At 42.9% G+C, this 18,784-nt stretch overlaps 1 protein-coding gene across 8 annotated transcripts in view; it reads left to right on the top strand.

The window, feature by feature from the left end:
• The window catches only part of PTK2 (protein tyrosine kinase 2), a 265,648-nt gene that overhangs the window by 89,288 nt on the left and 157,576 nt on the right, over window positions 1-18,784 (top strand). For 4 of the 8 annotated variants that reach the window (XM_081323020.1, XM_081323025.1, XM_081323019.1 and 1 more), the window contains exon 1: window positions 2,982-3,157. The exons of the other annotated variants lie outside the window; for them this stretch is intronic. In XM_081323020.1, coding sequence (XP_081179146.1) covers window positions 3,055-3,157 — 103 coding nt within the window. In that variant the 5' untranslated portion in view covers window positions 2,982-3,054. Of the gene's footprint in view, window positions 1-2,981; window positions 3,158-18,784 lie in introns of those variants that run through there. 8 annotated transcript variants of the gene reach the window in all.

Below are 18,784 nucleotides of genomic sequence, written 5' to 3'. Positions count from 1 at the left end.
CTGGCCTAGACCACTTTATGACTCGTGGACTTCAACTCCCAGAATTCCTGAGCCACCCCTGCTGAGGGTAAAGGGAGAGGTTTCCAAGCTGAGCCATGCTGGCTCAGGGATTCTGGGAGTTGAAGTCCATCAGTCATAGAAGAGCCAAGGTTGCCTACCCCTGCGTAGAATATTCTGTGGCAGCATCTTGGGGCAAAATCCACCCCCTCCTCCACATAGCTTCAATCGTGTTGTCCTTTAAAAGATCCTTAAAACGAAGCTCTTCCCACAGGAACAGGTTTAGCATATGTGAATCGGCCATTAAGTCAATTTGCTTATTGTGCTTCCTCCTTCTCCCAGCCCTGCAGGGCAGTTTGGATTCCTGTCTTTTGAACCGCTTACGGTAATCCTGTTAACCCTTTCCAAGCTTCCAGTGTAAAAGTTTTACGGTGGGCAGCCTTAGAAATTGAAACTCTAAATGCTCGACATCTTATTTAAGCTGAAGCTGGTTTGTGGCCGTGCTAAGCAGGTGCTAAGCAGGTTGCCACTGCGGACCATCTGTGTTGCAAGAGGCATAATTGTCTCGCATACGATTGCTTATATTCTGGCTTTCACTCAACTGAAAGATAGCAGCAGCCACTGAACGCTAACTGGATAAATATAGAGGGGGGAAAAGTGAATTTGCATAGATGTTAAATAGAAGCTGCCTCTGTTTTGAAACCAGATTGTGGTTTCAAGCTCAATAAATGATCATTAATCAAATGAAACAATCTGTTGTGCATCGCCAACAATTTTAACTTACCTGGAAAGCATTGTTACGTATTTTGAGCAAGAAAAAGGACGGTTAACTGTTATACCTCTGTAATAGGTATACTTGGAGAAAATACTTTGGGTGCCTAGAAAAAAAAGTGCTTGAATCCCTCAGTTATCAGAATACTTTTTGATAAGAACAAACCAGATATTTTTGGAATCAAATTCTGATTTGCGTATACATAGATAATTTACCATTAGCATTCTGCAATCCTATGCTTGCCCTAAATAAAATGAAATATATCTTAATGTTTATGCTACACGAAAGTAATACTTGACCTTTACTGGCTTTATTACATTTTAAACAATGGTTGCTCTCAAAAATAAAGACGGGATACTTAAAAATAAAACCCCTGTTATCCCATTTTCCATGCATATAATTTCTTATTGCATGTATTTTGTTGAATTTTTTTTTAAAAAAACAGCCACTTTCTTATATTTCTGTAGTATTTTAAAATTCTGAAAGTATTTCGAAATAACTACATAGTCTAGTGCAAGAGTGTCCAACCTTGGGCAGCTTTAAGACCTGTGGATTTCAACTCCCAGAATTCCTGGGAGGGAATGGTTGGCTGGGGCATTCTGGGAGTTGAAGTCCACAGGTCTTCAAGCTGCCCAAGGTTCGACACCCCTTGGTCTAGAACAGGGGTCTTCAAACTTGGCCCTTTGATGACTTGTGGACTTCAATTCCCAGAATTCCTCAGCCAGGCAAGCTGGCTGAGGAATTCTGGGAGTTCAAGTCCACAAGTCATCAAAGGGCAGGGGTCTTCAAACTTGGCCCTTTGATGACTTGTGGATTTCAATTCCCAGAATTCCTCAGCCAGGCAATTCTGGGAGTTGAAGGCCACAAGTCATATAAAGGCAGGGGTCTTCAAACTTGGCCCTTTGATGACTTGTGGACTTCAATTCCCAGAATTCCTCAGCCAGGCAAGCTGGCTGAGGAATTCTGGGAGTTCAAGTCCACAAGTCATCAAAGGGCAGGGGTCTTCAAACTTGGCCCTTTGATGACTTCTGGATTTCAATTCCCAGAATTCCTCAGCCAGGCAAGCCCTTTGATGACTTGTGGACTTCAATTCCCAGAATTCCTCAGCCAGGCAATTCTGGGAATTGAAGGCCACAAGTCATATAAAGGCAGGGGTCTTCAAACTTGGCCCTTTGATGACTTGTGGACTTCAACTCCCAGAATTTCTCAGCCAGGCAATTCTGGGAGTTGAAGGCCACAAGTCATATAAAGGGCAGGGGGGTGGGAGGCGGTCTTCAAACCTGGCCCTTTGATGACTTGTGGACTTCAACTCCCAGAATTCCTTAGCCAGGCACGGCTGGCTGAGGAACTCTGGGTACTTGAAGCCCACAAGTCATCAAAAAGGGCCAAGTCTGAAGACCCCCTGTTGCAATGCTCGGAAAGGAATGCAGTTTGCAGATTGACTCACTTTCAAACGAACTCCAGCTAAGAGGGGAATTCAGCCTTCCCATGTTTATGGCAGACTTCTCTCCACATTCCCATCAGTGAATCATTTCCCTGACACCCCCCCTTCCCTCCCTCCCCCCCCCCCCGGCCGTCTTTCTTGCCAGTCGCCCGTCGTCCGGTAAAAAGCCCGTCAGGAACCAGAGGCGCAGATTGAAAAGCGAGTGTGGTTCCGGATCCAGCTCCAGGAAACTCCCCCCGGGGTCAGTTTTAGAATGGGGCTGTCAAGTTTCCTAAAAACAGGGAGGCTGCTTGAGTGAATTGAACAGAAGGGTGAGATTAGCATATTAATAAGGCTGTCGCTAATCGCCTCCCCTCCCCTCCTCCCTTCCACTCCCCCCCTCCCGCCTCTCCCTCAACCTCCCCCCCCCACTCCTTTCCAATGAATCTAGGAATAGAGACACTGGCAGTCACATTGCGGCTGGTTGCCTGCCTTCCTTCTCCTTGCTTGTCTGTGGCCTCCTCTGGAAACCAGGCTGGGAAAGACTCTCTTGCCTTACAGCCTCCTTGCTGTCGGATCGCCGAGGAAGGGGGCTGGCTGCTGGGTGGGGGGGGGGGGTTGGTGGTGGTGGAAGGAAAGGTTCTCCTGAATTTCGGCTTACCCCTCTGCGCCAAAGTGAAACAAACAAGAGACTAACCGGGAATTCCTCCTGCTCCTGTCGCCCGAGTCCATTCAAGGGGCAGACTCCCCCCCTCCCCCCCAGGAGTCAATCCTACAGGAGAGGGCTGAATTGGATCATCGTCACGCCGCCGGAGAGCCTGGCACGACACCCCACACCCCCACACCCCGCACGATTGTGTGTATGTGGCTGTTGGATTTGTCCGGGCAGCAGGCCCGCAAACGGGCAGGTGTTACGTACATGGAGAGGAGTGGCTGTAGCCCATTTCCAATATGCTGGGCTAAAGGTACCCGAACTTTCTAGGATTTATTTATTTATTTATTTATTTATTTATTTATTTATTTTTTAAAAAACCTGTTTCTGATCTGGCATGAGTTTTCCCAGCGTTTTTTTTTTTATGCATGTGTGAACCGAAAATCGGTGCCGTTGAGAGGTGGATGGGCATGAAATTGCGAACAAAGGGGCCGTATTCTGGTCGTGTCATTATTATTTTCCCCCCCCCCCTGCACTCACCTCATGATTAGAAACATTTTTCTGTCTTCGGCGTAGAGAGCCATTGAATGGGAATTATTGTTCACTTCATTTCTTCGTTGAGAAAGCAGCCCCCATTCACCCTAATGGATTTTCCATATATTTCAGTGTCCTTGAATAAATAGTTTTTTAAAATTGTATTTGCCGGGGGTGGGGTGGGGTGGGGTGGGGTGGGCAGGCTACGTAAAGTGCTTGACTGAAAAGTTGGCGAGTAGGTTTATATAGCTGGTGCAAAGTGAACGCGTGGCTGGCTTTCTGAAGAGGGCGAACCTCAGTCTTGCTTGTGATTGTGGAGATGGTGATAGACGCCGACCGAAAAACCAAAGTTTGCACAAAAACTTGGGCTGCGTGCTGTTGCCCAGATAGTTTCTTACTGAAACGTAAGGTAGCCAACCAAATGCCGTGTTGTATGAAAGTACATCCATGTCGTAGTCAATAGCTAAGTATCACTGCATCACTTCTTTTCAGATAAATCTAAGGCAAAGATGATGCTTGTGTTAATTTTAGGCTGAAAAGTAGGGGAAAGACGTTCAGGTAAAGCGAGGACAGTTCGTAGTCTTCCCCCAGGCAGTTGTCCAAGCATTTATCTTTTCCCATGCCAACAGACAGCAAGAATATAATAATAATAATAATAATAATAATAATAATAATAATAATAATAATAATAATAATAATAATAATAATAATAATAATAATAATAATAATAATAATAATAATAATAATGAGGAGGAGGAGGAGGAGGAGGAGGAGGAGGAGGAGGAGGAGGAGGAGGAGGAAGGGACCTTGGAGGTCTTCTAGTCCAACCCCCTGCTCAGGCAGGAAACCCTATATACCATTTCAGACAAATGGCTGTCCAGTCTCTTCTTAAAAACCTCCAGTGTTGGAGCATTCACCACCTCTGGAGGCAGGTTGTTCCACTGGTTAATTGTTCTCGCTATCAGGAAGTTTCTCCTTAGTTCCAGGTTGCTTCTCTCCTTGGTGAGTTTCCACCCGTTGCTTCTTGTCCTGCCTTCTGGTGCTTTGGAGAATAGCTTGACTCCCTCTACTTTGGGGCAGCCCCTGAGATATTGGAAGGCTGCTATCATGTCCTGCCTGAGCAGGGGGTTGGACTAGATGACCTCCAAGGTCCCTTCCAACTTTACTATTATGATTATGATTATGAATTAGCATCTTCAGATAATCCGCTGGTGCATTTTTCCCCCCTGATGTTTGAGAACGATCCCAACATGCACCGAGATTGGGCAACAAATTTAAATTGATGGACAGGCTAAATATGTACTCTCAAACCTCCGTAAAGCGAGACAGAGTGTTACAAGTCAGGCTCAAGGAGAGCAGGCCGTTAGATCTGCATCGTGCTCCGTGCATGATGCCTTTCTGTTCTGTGAGCTGCATTGGCTGCCCATACGCTTCTGGGTTCAGTTCAAGGCGCTGGTTCTAACCTACAAAGCCCTTCGTGACCTGGGGGCAGGTAACTTGAGGGAGTATCTCTCCCCAGTTATATCTGCCCGTCCCCCAAGTAGATCTGGCAGAAGGGGCAAGCTTCTTAGGAAAAGCCCAGCAAACTAGCATTGTCCCTCACGGCTTTTGCCATTCAGAATAGCATATTCCCGAGTTGATGATCCACAACCCTGTCGCCATTTTGTAAGGTGAAGAGGTGGTTCTGTCACTGGGCCTGGCGAGTAGGAGGTATGGCGAGTTTGCTTTTATCTTGCTTGCAGTTTCTACGTTTGTGGTTGTTTCTTGGTGGTTGTTTTTTTAAGTGCTGCTTCTTAATCACTCTCCCAAAGGTGCTTTTTCAAAAGGCAACTGGACTTGTGTCTTTCCTTGGAAGACATTTTGCTTCTCATCCCAGGAGCTCCTTCAGTTCTGGTTGTTTGCACTCTTTCTGAGAGTCGTTGAGGCCACTTGGAGGTTTACCTGTGCCCTCGGGGTCACCTGAATAGTGCAAATGGGTGCGGAGCCTTCCACATCTATTTGCACTACTCAGGTGACCCCGAGCGCACAGATAAACCTCCCAGTGGCCTCAACCCATTTGCACTATTCAGCTGACCGCTGAATAAACCTCCCAGTGGCCTCAACGACTCTCAGAAAGAGGGCTAATGACCAGATGACTGCAAGGAATATCAACGCTTCCATCCTCCACCATTCAGTCAGAACTGAAGAAGCTTCTTGGATGGGAAGCAAACCATCTTGAAGAAAAAAAAACACAAAAGAAGTTTCAGTTGTCTTTTGAAAAAGCACCTTTGGGACAACCGTGAGCTGGATGACTGAGAATCGCCATAGACGTTCTTAATTGTTAGCTGCTCAGAGTCATGAACGTGATATGAATTTAAATAAATAAATAAATAAATAAATAAAAAACAAACATCTTCCAGACTTCTGTAATCAGCAATATCATTTTCCAGAAACGTGAAGTTCGCCTCTCTGCATCAGATTCAGATTGGGAAATCCTGAATCATTATAATTAGATAGAGATCCATCATTTATTTGAGAAGATCTGTCTCTTTTTTAAACATGGGTAAACACATCTTTATTTGGTTATGGTTGTTTTGTCATTTTACAGAGGAAAAAGTGCTCTCAAAAAGCAATTTACTAGCCTGTCCAGTTGAAAAATCTAGATATGCATTGCTTATTCCACTGCTGTGATTAGCTTTTTTAAAAAAACTATTAGAGTGTTGATTGATTAATGGCTAAATGAACAAACCCATGCTTTGTTTGTTCTATGCCTGAATTAAACAAGATACCCTGGCAAAAACTGAGTGATTGGATTTTGACTTTCTCAAATGGTATTTTCAAATACTACAAATTACTCTGTGTAACTTTTTCAACTAGAAATGCAGGTCTAAAGTTGAATAAATAAAAAAACCAAGTCCGAGCATTCAGATGCTGTTGTTTGCCCATCTGTAAGATGACACTCTCTGCCTGCACTTGTGGATTTAGAAATGTTCTTACCTTATGTGTATTTTTAATTAAAGAAGCACATTTGTGTGCTGTGCATATATACATATTTGTTGTTGTTGTTAGCTGCGAAGTCGTGTCCGACCCATCGCGACCCTATGGACAATATTCCTCCAGTCCTTCCTGTCCTCTACCATCTTCTGGAGTCCATTTAAGCTCACGCCTACTGCTTCAGTGACTCCATCCAGCCACCTCATTCTCTGTCGTCCCCTTCTTCTATTGCCCTCGATCTTTCCCAGCATTAGGCTCTTCTCCAGTGAGTCCTTCCTTCTCATTAGGTGGCCAAAGTACTTGAGTTTTAGCTTCAGGATCTGGCCTTCTAAAGAGCAGTCAGGGTTGATCTCCTCTAGGACTGACCGGTTTGATCGCCTTGCAGTCCAAGGGACTCGCAGGAGTCTTCTCCAGCACCACAGTTCAAAGGCCTCAATTCTTTGGCGCTCAGCCTTTCTTATGGTCCAACTTTCACTGCCATACATTGCAACTGGGAAGACCATAGCCTTGACTATACGCACTTTTGTTGACAGGGTGATGTCTCTGCTTTTTAGTGTGCTGTCTAGATTTGCCATGGCTTTCCTCCCCAGGAGCAAGCGTCTTTTAATTTCTTGGCTACAGTCCCCATCTGCAGTGATCTTGGAGCCCAGGAAAATAAAATCTGTCACTACCTCCATTTCTTCCCCATCTATTTGCCAGGAATTGAGAGGGCCAGATGCCATGATCTTGGTTTTCTTAATGTTAAGTTTCAACCCAAGTTTTGCACTCTCCTTCTTCACCCGCAACAAGAGGCTCTTTAGTTCTTCTTCACTTTCTGCCATTAGAGTGGTATCATCTGCGTATCTTAGGTTGTTGATATTTCTTCCGGCAATCTTAATTCCAACTTTTGATTCATCTAGCCCTGCCTTTCTCATGATGTGCTCTGCATATAAGTTAAATAGGCAGGGCGACAGTATACAGCCTTGCCGGACTCCTTTCCCAATTTTGAACCAATCAGTGGTTCCGTGTCCAGTTCTCACTGTTGCTTCTTGATCCGCATATAGGTTTCTCAAGAGACAAATAAGATGGTCTGGTACTCCCATCTCTTTAAGAACTTGCCACAGTTTGTTATGATCCACACAATCAAAGGCTTTAGCATAGTCAATGAAGCAGAAGTAGATGTTTTTCTGGAACTCCCTAGCTTTCTCCATGATCCAGCGTATGTTGGCAATTTGATCTCTAGTTCCTCTGCCTCTTCGAAATCCTGCCTGCACTTCTGGTAGTTCTCGATCCACATACTGCTGAAGTCTAGCTTGTAGGATTTTAAGCATGACTTTACTAGCATGAGAAATGAGTGCAATGGTGCGATAGTTTGAACATTCTTTGGCACTGCCTTTCTTTGGAATTGGAATGTAAACTGATCTTTTCCAATCCTGTGGCCACTGTTGAGTTTTCCAAATTTGCTGGCAAATTGAGTGTAGCACTTTTACTGCACTGTCTTTTAAGATTTTGAATAGCTCAGCTGGAATACTGTCACCTCCACTAGCTTTGTTGTTGCTCAGCTTTTCTAAGGCCCACTTCACCTCACATTCTAGGATGTCTGGCTCGAGGTCAGTGACCACATCATTGTGATTATCTGGGACGTTAAGCTCATTCTTGTATAGTTCTTCTGTGTAATTTTGCCACCTCTTCTTAATCTCTTCTGCCTCTGTTAGGTCCCTGCCATTTTGGTCCTTTATCATGCCCATTTTTGCATTAAACGTTCCCTTCATTTCTCCAATTTTCTTGAAAAGATCTCTGGTCCTCCCTATTCTATTATTTTCTTCTATTTCTTTGCACTGTTCATTTAAGAAGGCATTCTTATCTCTTCTAGCTATTCTCTGGAATTCTGCATTCAATTGGGTGTATCTTTCTTTTTCTCCCTTGCCTTTCGCTTCCCTCCTTTCCTCAGCTATTTGCAAAGCTTCCTCAGACAGCCATTTTGCTTTCTTGCATTTCTTTTTCTTTGGGATGGTTTTGGTTGCTACCTGTTGTACAATGTCGCGAACCTCTGTCCATAGTTCTTCAGGCACTCTGTCTATCAGATCTAATTCCTTAAATCTATTTGTCACCTCTACTGTATATTCAACAGGGATATGATTTAATTCATACCTGAGTGGCCTAGTGCTTTTCCCTACTTTCTTCAGTTTAAGCCTAAACTTTGCAAGGAGAAGCTCATGGTCTGAGCCACAGTCAGCTCCTGGTCTTGTTTTTACTGACTGTATAGAGCTTCTCCATCTTTGGCTGCAGAGCATATAGTCAATCTGATTTCTGTGTTGACCATCTGGTGATGTCCATGTGTAGAGCCGTCTCTTGGGTTGTTGGAAAAGAGTGTTTGCTATGACTATCGTATTCTCTTGACAGAATTCTATCAGCCTGTGCCCTGCTTCATTTTGCACTCCAAGGCCAAACTTGCCTGTTATTCCAGTTATCTTTTGGCTTCCTACTTTAGCATTCCAATCCCCCATGATGATAAGAACATCATTTTTTGGTGTTAGTTCTATAAGGTGCTGTAGTGCTTCATAGAACTGGTCAATTTCATCCTCTTCAGCACTGGTGGTTGGGGCATAGACCTGGACTACTGTGATATTGAATGGTTTGCCTTGGATTCGAACTGAGATCATTCTGTCATTTTGAGGATTGTATCCCAGTATTGCTTTTCCTACTCTTTTATTGACTATGAAGGCTACTCCATTTCTTCTTAAGGATTCTTGCCCACAGTAGTATACCTGATGGTCATCTGAATTAAATTCACCCATTCCTGTCCATTTTAGTTCGCTGATACCTAAGATGTCAATGTTCAGTCTTGTCATCTCTTGTTTGACCACGTCCAGTTTTCCTTGATTCATGGATCTTACATTCCAGGTTCCTATGGAGAAAAAATCTTTACAGCATCGGACTTTCCTTTCACCACCAGACACATCCACAGCTGAGCGTCCTTTCGGCTTTGGCCCAGTCGCTTCATTCTTTCTGGCGCTACTAGTACTAGCCCTCTGCTCTTCCCCAGTAGCATATTGGAGGCCTTCCGACCTGAGGGGCTCATCTTCCAGCGTCATATCGTTTTGCCTTTTGGTACTGTCCATAGGGTTTTCATGGCAAAGATACTGGAGTGGGTTGCCATTTCCTTCTCCAGTGGATCACGTTTTGTCAGAACTCTCTGCTATGACCTTTCCGTCTTGGGTGGCCCTGCACGGCATAGCTCATAGCTTCATTGAATTACGCAAGCCCCTTCGCCACGACAAGGCAGTAATCCATGAAGGGGATATATACATATACACATACACATACACATACACATACACATATACATATACATATACATATATATATGTGTGTATGTGTATGTGTATATGTATGTATGTATGTATGTATGTATGTATGTATGTATATATTATTATTTTTGGATTGCTAACAAAGAATTAAGGGAGACTGATATGCATTTCAAACTTATTTGTTCTCATCAGTCAGCCATACCCTTCTGAGATTCGAACCTGGGCTGATTGCACATTAGGCAGTTGTTTTAACCTCGAATCTCAGAAGGGTATGGCTGACTGATGAGAACAAATAAGTTTGAAATGCATATCAGTCTCCCTTAATTCTTTGTTAGCAATCCCCCCCAAAAAATTACACAAATATGAGCTGTCACTACTGTGACCACTGCCTGTGGATGGCCTTGGGTTAGGCTGAAACAGGAAATAAAGATTTGTCCCATGTTTGGGGCCTAGCAAGGTAATCTAAATACTTAACAAACATTTAACATATATATGTATGTATATATGTATATATGTATATATGTATATATACACACACACACATATATACATATACATATGCTTATACATATACATATACATATACATATACATATACATATACATATACATATACATATACAAGGGGACGCGGTGGCTCAGTGGGTTAGGACGCTGAGCTTGTCGATCGGAAGGTCGGCAGTTTGGCGGGTCGAATCCCGAGTACCGCGTAACAGAGTGAGCGCCTGTTACTTGCCCCAGCTTCTGCCAACCTAGCAGTTCGAAAGCACGTCAAAATGCAAGTAGAAAAATAGGGACCACTCCGGTGGGAAGGTAACAGCGTTCCGTGCGCCTTTGGCGTCTAGTCATGCTGGCCACATGACCACGGAGACGTCCTCGGACAAGCGCTGGCTCTTCGGCTTTGAAACGGAGATGAGCACCGGCCCCTAGAGTCGGAAACGACTAGCACGCATGTGCGGGGGAACCTTTACCTTTTATACATATACATATACATATACATATACATATACATATACATATACATATACATATACATATACATATACATACACCAGACATTCATTGGGAAGTCATGTGAGGTAACTGGGCCCAACACATAAGTGAAATCTTGCAAGATATTAGAAGGGAGACGTTTAGCAACAGAAAACAGCACTTAGACTTATATACCCCCTTCACAAGGCTTTACAGCCCCTCTCTCAGCGGTTTACAGAGTCAGCCTGTTGCCCCCAGCAATCTGGGGCCCTCATTTTACTAACCTCAGAAGGATGGAAGGCTGAGTCGACTTTGAGCCCGTCAGGATCGAACTGCTGGCAGTGGGCAGAGTCGCCCTGCAGTACTGCATTCTAACCACTGCGCCACCTCCGCTGCTAGGTACTAGAGAGGCTACCGTTTTTAGTCGGAATTGTTCGTTTCCTCACTTCTGTTTGTAAGAAGTGCATGCGTGGGCACCACAGTATGCTAATGAGACCAAAGTCCAGGTTAGTGAATAATAACCTCATCAAATGTGTGTTTCTGTGAGAGAGAGAGTTGAATCTTGCGGCACGCCATCAAGAAGCAGGCTAGGGAGTGACTCTCCCCCTCCCACCAATAGTAACTGAATCTGGCTCTAGAGGAAGGAGGTACCCCCCCCCCGCCCCCGTAAAACTGTGCCCCAGATTCCCAAGCCCTGGAGGCAGCCCAGGAAAATTCCATAGTTGATACCGCTGAAAGCCATTGAGAGATCAAGGAGCACAAGGTTGTACGTAACGCCTCCACCCTGGCTCTACCACAGGGCAACTACAAGTGTGTTCAAGGTGGTTTCTATACTAAAGCCTGGTTAGAAGCCTAAGTGAAATGGGTCTGGATAACCTAGAGTTCTTACCAACCGCAGACCGATCACCTTCCCTAAAAAGGAGAGGTTGGAGAAGAGGACGTTAGTTACCTAAGACTATTGAGTGGAAGGCGGGTCTCTTAAAGAGGAAGTATCCAAGTGCCTCCTTCAGGGTAGGGGATGCCGAAAGAAGCGGGCAGCAGAGCATGGAACTCACCATAGGTCATCTCCCTGGCTGCCTCCACGATCCAGGAGGGTGGCTGAACTGACACCCACAGAGAATTTAGCTGACTTTGTCACGTCTTTCTTCTAGCTCACACTACAACACTGGTTGGTTATCTCCTTGAACCTGCACAGTCAGAATTCACATTACAATGATCTGGAGTGGCACCAGATAGCCCACCTATTCCACACAGCGACCCTGTAGGGCCTGGGTCTTCCTGAACTGGGCCACTGGTTGGCTATTGGCAGATGCAAAAAAGATTGGAGACATATTGAGGTTTTAAATCACCTGAATTGCCATGTGGCAACATGGGCTCTCATCAGTGTCCGCTCAGCACAGCTACACTGAACTCTCATCGACGACGAATCCTTCCAGTCAACGTCTTGCTTCGTTTCTAATAGGAAAATGATTTTCTGCTATGCAGTTCCAAGTCCCTAGGTGATTTAATTAAGGATGGATAGATACAAACACACCCACAGCTAGGTAGGTAGGTAGGTAGGTGGGTGGGTGGGTGGGTGGGTGGGTGGATGATAGATAGATAGATAGATAGATAGATAGATAGATAGATAGATAGATAGATAGATGATAGATAGATATGGATGGATAGAGAGGGAGAGATATGGTAGAGATTGGTACAGATAGTGAAGTAGAGAGATGGAGAGGGTAGATAGAGAGATGATGGATGGATAGAGAGAGAGATGGATGGATAGATATGGATGGATAGATAGGGAGAGATATGGTAGATAGATATGGATGGATAGAGAGGGAGAGATATGGTAGAGAGATAGATGGAGATGGTAGATAGATATGGATGATGGATGAATAGAGAGGGAAGAGTGAGGAAGATTCTCAGGGATGACTCACACCCTGGACGGTATCTCTTTACTCTCCTACCATCCGGTAGGAGATATAGGAGTATAGCCAGCCGTACCAACAGGCTGAAAAATAGCTTTTATCCGTGGGCTGTTAGGCTTTTAAATGGGACATAATCTCTGTGAACGTATGCAGAATTGACTTGGGAGGCCGGTGTGTGGTGTAGTTGGTTCACATGGTGTGGTAGGATGGAGGGTTTGTTGTCACTGTGTGTTGGGGGGGGAGAGAGCACGGGGGGAGGCTCTCAATGTACACATGTTGTACTTTGACAATAAAGGTTTATTTATTTATATGGTAGATAGATTAGATAGATAGATAGTAGGTAGATGGTAGGTGGATGGATAGATAGAGATATGATAGATAGATAGGTAGTAGGTAGACAGACAGACTTGTATCTTCCCTGTGCTGTAAATAAAATATAGGTAGTCCTCGACTTACAACAGTTCATTTAGTGAAAGTTTGAAGTTACAACGGCACTGAAAAAAGTGATTTATGACTGTTTTACACACTGAAGATCATTGCAGCATCCCCGCGGTCACATGATCCCTATTCAGACACTTGGCAACAGGCCCCATGTTTATGACCATTGCCGTAGTGGGGGAGCCAGACGCACTGAGCGACCATGTTGCTAACTTAACAGCTGCAGTGGTTCACTTAACAACGGTGGCCGGAAAGGTTGTAAAACGGGGCAAAACTCACCTTAACAAATGTCTCACTTAGCAAGAGAAATTTGGAGCTGAATTGTCAAGGTCTACCTAGAACTGTTAAAAGTTGGAAGAAATGGGGATGCAGTGAAAATAAAAGTTTGGGTCGAGCTTGTCTCCTGGCAACCAATTGCACACTTTGGTGGAGGTTTCTTGACAACAATATGGAAGGCTGCCATATATTTTTTTTTGATGTGAGTTTTTGACTTTTCCCAAAGGACTTTTGTTCAAATACTAACGTCTCTTATTAGCTAGTAATTATTAGGACCATATAACAATCCAGATTTGAAGGGAAAAATACGATTTGGAGTTGTTATTGCTGTATTTTAATCACGCCTTTTAAAATGTATTTTGGGTCAACTCAAGGGGGGCAAACCTATCTAATGCTCCTGCCTGCTATTTAGTATGTTTGAGCACACATGTTGTGCCTGTCAGCACCTCCTTGAATCAAACACTTCTGTAAGGAATTGCTGACAGGTGTGATGTATGTGTTGCCCACAAGTGTTCTGAATCGCTTTTCCCTTTTGGAATTGTTGCACAGCCCCCTTTAAAAAGATTTGTATAAAAACAACACCGCCGAGTTGTTGGCTTGGTGCATATTAATTGTTCGTTAGCAACCTAGAACTAAAGAGAAACTTCCTGACAGTTAGAACAACTAACCAGTGGAACAACCTGCCTCCAGAAGCGGTGAATGCTCCAATACTGGAAGTTTTTAAGAAGAGACTGGACAGCCATTTGTCCGAAATGGTCTAGGGTTTCCTGCCTGAGCAGGGGGTTGGACTAGATGACCTCCAAAGTCCCTCCCAACTTTATTATTAGTATTATGACTTAACCCATAGGTCTGTGTAAACTATACATCAGACCTGTTCACAACGCAGGCTTTTTACGTATCTTCCCACCCTACCATGTGTATTGGGGACAGTTTCATGCTGATACGCATGGCAGTAGCGAGTACTATAAAGTTCGGTATGTTGTGTTGTCTTTTGATGTTTCTCCTCTCATGGACAGTCATCCGGTCAGGATGTTTAGTATTCAGTAGAGCTGAATTCTAGCGTTAGTTGATAGGTTTGGTTTGGGGAAAAGGCATCAAATGCAGATACGTTCCCAAGGCTTCTGAAAGAGCGACAGCACATAGATTTATATACCACCCCATAGCGCTTTGCAGCACTCTGAGGGATTTAGGAAGATACATTATTATTATTATTATTATTTTTTCATGCTGCATTTTTTTGTCTCTGTAGAAATTTGCAATTAAAAGGTTTTAACGCTGTTTATGTATAGGTTCAGGACGCTAGTTGCAACTGTGCAAAGTTCTTCCAACAGCAGAGTTTGAAGATTACAGGAATTAGATAATCTCTTCGTTAGTCTGTGGGCCTAGGGTTGTTTCCATGAAGAGAAATAAATGACATCAAAGAAGCTATGTAGGCTGAAGAACAGTGGTCTGTATAACAAGCCTGCTTAGTCTATGTAAAGCTAGTACTCGTCAGCAGATCATTTAATGACCGTTCAAAGTTACAACGGCACTGAGAAAAGTGACTGACGACTGTTTTTCACAGTTAGGACATTTTCAGCATCCCCGTGATCATCTGGTCAAAATTCAGATGCTTGGCAACTGGTTCGTATTTATGACCGTTGCTGTGTCCCAAGGTCATGTGATCACCTTTTGCGTGTCATGGTTCCGACAGATGAAACTCTTCAAAGAGCTTTGAGGCATTGTTTACCTTAAAGGATCTTTATTCGAGTAGCATAGCATCGGCACTAACATAATGGAAGCCAAAATCTGAGTTCCCCTCCCCTGAGCACATAGTATCCAAGCACGATTCCCTCCTCCAATTAACAGTCATAAATCACATTCTCCAATTAGTTTGAAATGCGGGCTTCCCCTCCAGCTCTCCAGCCTGCCAATTCTTTATCATCTCTTGTTTCAATACCCTTGGTTCTCACACTAGGTTCAGTATTGTTATGTCTAGCTAAACTCTCATGCACATTCCTCCTCCCAGCATCATATAACTCTAAGAGCAAAAGCAAAAGAAGGAAATGGTTGCATCTCCATCTGCTGTCAAAGCAAAAACATCCAATGTTAGCAGCATTGACATCGCGACCTTCTGACAAGTAAAGTCAATGAGGGAAGCCAGATTGACTTAACAACCAGGTTACAGACTTACCAGTTGCAGTGATTCACTTAACAACGGAGGCAAGAAAGGCGGTAAAGTGTGTCCACACTCACTTAGTCAATGTCTCACTTAACAACTGAAATTTTGGGCTCACTTGTGGGTCGTGAGTCAAGGATTATATGTAGTTGCCTTGGAGAATTTCCTCTGGCGTGGACAAGCTGAGTAAATACTTTGAATAAGGCTAGATATTGAGCAAAATGGAGGCCAATGTGGGGAAGATCTTTTGGGATGACCTCATAGCCCTAAAAGCCTCCCGCCACCCTTTTGGAAAGAGAAAGTGATTTTAGCATTGTGAAGAGCACAACCAGCTTTAAAAACAATATTATATTCAATTATATGAAATGTTTAAAAAGAGATGGAATTAAATTGTATACCATATAGAAGAAACGATGCTTTCTCTGCAATTTTGTTGTCTTTATAATTTGTTTAACATATATTTACGATTACAAGCACGGCTACTTTTTTTTTTTTGGTTCTCTCTCCTATTTTTGTGCATCAGCTTCTGCTTTTAGGCAGTAGAACAGTATAATTTAGCAAAGCAAGATTGCATGTGTTAATCTATCAACCTATCCATCAAGCCATCTGGAATGCACATATAGAGGTGTCGCTTGAATTAATGTGATCAAAATAAATATCTATTTTTCAGGCTGCTCACACCTTAATGAGGTAATGGGTCCTTATCTTCTCCAATTTGGTCTACCAGAACTCAATTCATTTATCTTTAGTTTCATAGTATCGTTTGTTTAGAAAAGGAATACTTCAAAGATAATCAAAATTACTCTTTCTTCTGGAGCACCGTAAATCAAGTTACATGTTTATTTTGCATATTCGTGTAGGATGCAACAGGAGGGCGGAAACGACAGGTGCTTTTAGAGATTTGTATAGGAATTGTGCTGATATGTTGAGAGAAGGGTACATAAAAGTTTGTGCCAAGCAAAATGACTGAAAAGGAAATAATAAACCGTAGAAAGGTTGAAAAACAACGCCTGCTGTTGTGCAGGACTTAAGTAGAGAAATGCTGAAATATGGATTTGCTTTGCTTATGTGGTGATTGTTAACGGTGTGGGATGAATGTTTGGTGAGTAGTTATACCGTACTGATGTGAAAGGTGTGTGTGGTTGGAGATGTGAAGACCTGTATAGTTTTGAATGCGGGTGATGATGTTGTGGCTCAGAACTCAATTACAATTTGCAGCAAGTGTTAGATAAGCAAGCGTTGGGACTCCATGAGCAATATGGATTGGCATTTAACCTGGCCTAAACCAAATTGGTGCCGTGTCATGGAAAATGAAATGAATGATTGAAAGGTATGGATGCTGTAAATGGCGGAATAGTATAGCCTGTAATGAATTGGTGTACCTTGGCCAAAGGTTTACTACGAATGAAAAAAGCGAAAGGAGAAAGTTTACATGTCATTGTTGGCGGGGTGGTAGTGGCCACAGCACACTACTCTGTTTCAGAAAAATGAGGATTGAAAGAAGTATAAAGATACGTTTCTGTCTGACGTGTTTCATGAAAGTTGGGTAAAACATAAAAATAAACTGCATATGGTGGAAATGGTATTTTCTGCGTGTGATAAAAGAGTATTAGGTAGGTTCAAGACTGGCTAGGTGTGCTGAACGAATGTGGATTGTGTATAATCCACATTTGTAGCAGTGGTGACTGCTACAAAAGAAGTACTTTGATCATACAGACCAGGGGTAGGCAACCTTGGCTCTTTTATGACTGGTGGACTTCAGCTCCCAGAATTCCTGAGCCAGCGTGGCTCAGCTTGGAAACCTCTCCCTTTTCCCTCAGCATGGCTGGCTCAGGAATTCTGGGAGTTGAAGTCCACGAGTCCTGAAAGAGCCAAGGTTGCCTACCCCTGGTATAGACATTATAAGCATCTAACCTGAAGACCTGGCTCTTCGAGCTCTCTGGCCCAGGCTGAGAATTTTAATTTTAATTTTAATTTTAATTTTAATTGGGGTTTTTACTTTTTTCAGGGATTGATGTAATTTTTTTAAAATTATTTTTAACTTTCGTATTTCTTGTTTTAAATACCCTGTAAACCGCCCTGAGTCCTTCAGGAAAGGGCGGTATATAAATCTAAATAAATAAATAAATAAATAAATAAATAAATAAATAAATAAATAAATAAATAAATAAATAAATAAATAAATAAATAAATAAATGCAAAATAAATTGTTGAACAAAATTCAAGGGAAAGAACTGAGGTTCAAGAGGATGGGTAAGATTACAAAAGTTGCTTTCGGATGTAGTTTTTGAGACCCTCAAGAAAGAGAGATGAGAAATTGGAAGAACAAAAAGCAGATTATAAAGCAGTGGGTAGAGGTGACAGAAACTGTAGACCCAATGAATTTTATCATAAACTGTATTTCCTTATCTAATATCTTTTTGCTGTTCTGTTTGCATTTATTTGTCTATACCAGGGGTAGGCAACCTCGGCTCTTTTATGACTCATGGACTTCAACTCCCAGAATTCCTGAGTCAGCTATGCTGACTCAGGAATTCTGGGAGTTGAAGTCCATGAGTCATAAAAGAGCCGAGATTGCCCACCCCTGGTCTATACTATGCTTAGGCAATTATACTTTCTTAAAGTTTTAATGTAGACCTAATTGTTTTGCTCAATTAGTTTTCAATAGACCTTGTGTTGCTCCAGCGCTGTTGTTGGTTGTCATCTTGCTATTTAGCTGCTACTGCCATAGGAACCGCAAAGGAATTATTAAATGCATGGCTATGTTGCGTTTTTGATTTAATATGAAAAGACAAAATAGAAATAATTTGAAGAAATATTTTCTTCACTGCGCGTGCATCTTGAAGATTTAATCAGCTTCCACCATTTGGTCCAGTTTCAACCAACGTTATGCTTGCGCTTACATATATTTATGCCTGTGCGGGTTGCGTGGGTAAGTAGTGAATTGAAAGCAACAATATATGCATCTACTTAGAAGATTTAAATCAATTGTTCAGAAGCGTGCACCTTTACAGGTGAAGTACATTTAGAAAGCTTTGCCATTTCTGCGGCTTACAATTTTCTCCTTTTGTGATGTGCACAGTTTACAGTGATCCCGTTAAAAGTATTCAAAATCTTCTGGGGAGAAAAAGAGTAAAAAGCATTGACGCTTTTGCTTGTAATTGACAGGTATTTCCTAAATAGATCAAGGTTGGGGGGGTGGCCATTACCTTACTGTCTCTCTCAAGGACAGCTGATCTCTGGTGACCCAGTTAAAGACTGTGGTGAAATCCTCATCCTGTATTTATACCCCTGACGTTATGGCCGTCCGCTGTTCTTTTGTCCGAGGACAATATCCCAGGGAACTTGTGCATCTTCCACTAATAATTACTCAACAATTGCAA

The sequence above is a fragment of the Vipera berus genome (genome assembly GCF_964194415.1).
Source record: "Vipera berus genome assembly, chromosome: 3".
NCBI classification, from domain to species: domain Eukaryota; kingdom Metazoa; phylum Chordata; class Lepidosauria; order Squamata; family Viperidae; genus Vipera; species Vipera berus.
Note: the sequence above shows the minus strand (reverse complement) of the source record. Positions and strands in the feature narration are given on the sequence as shown.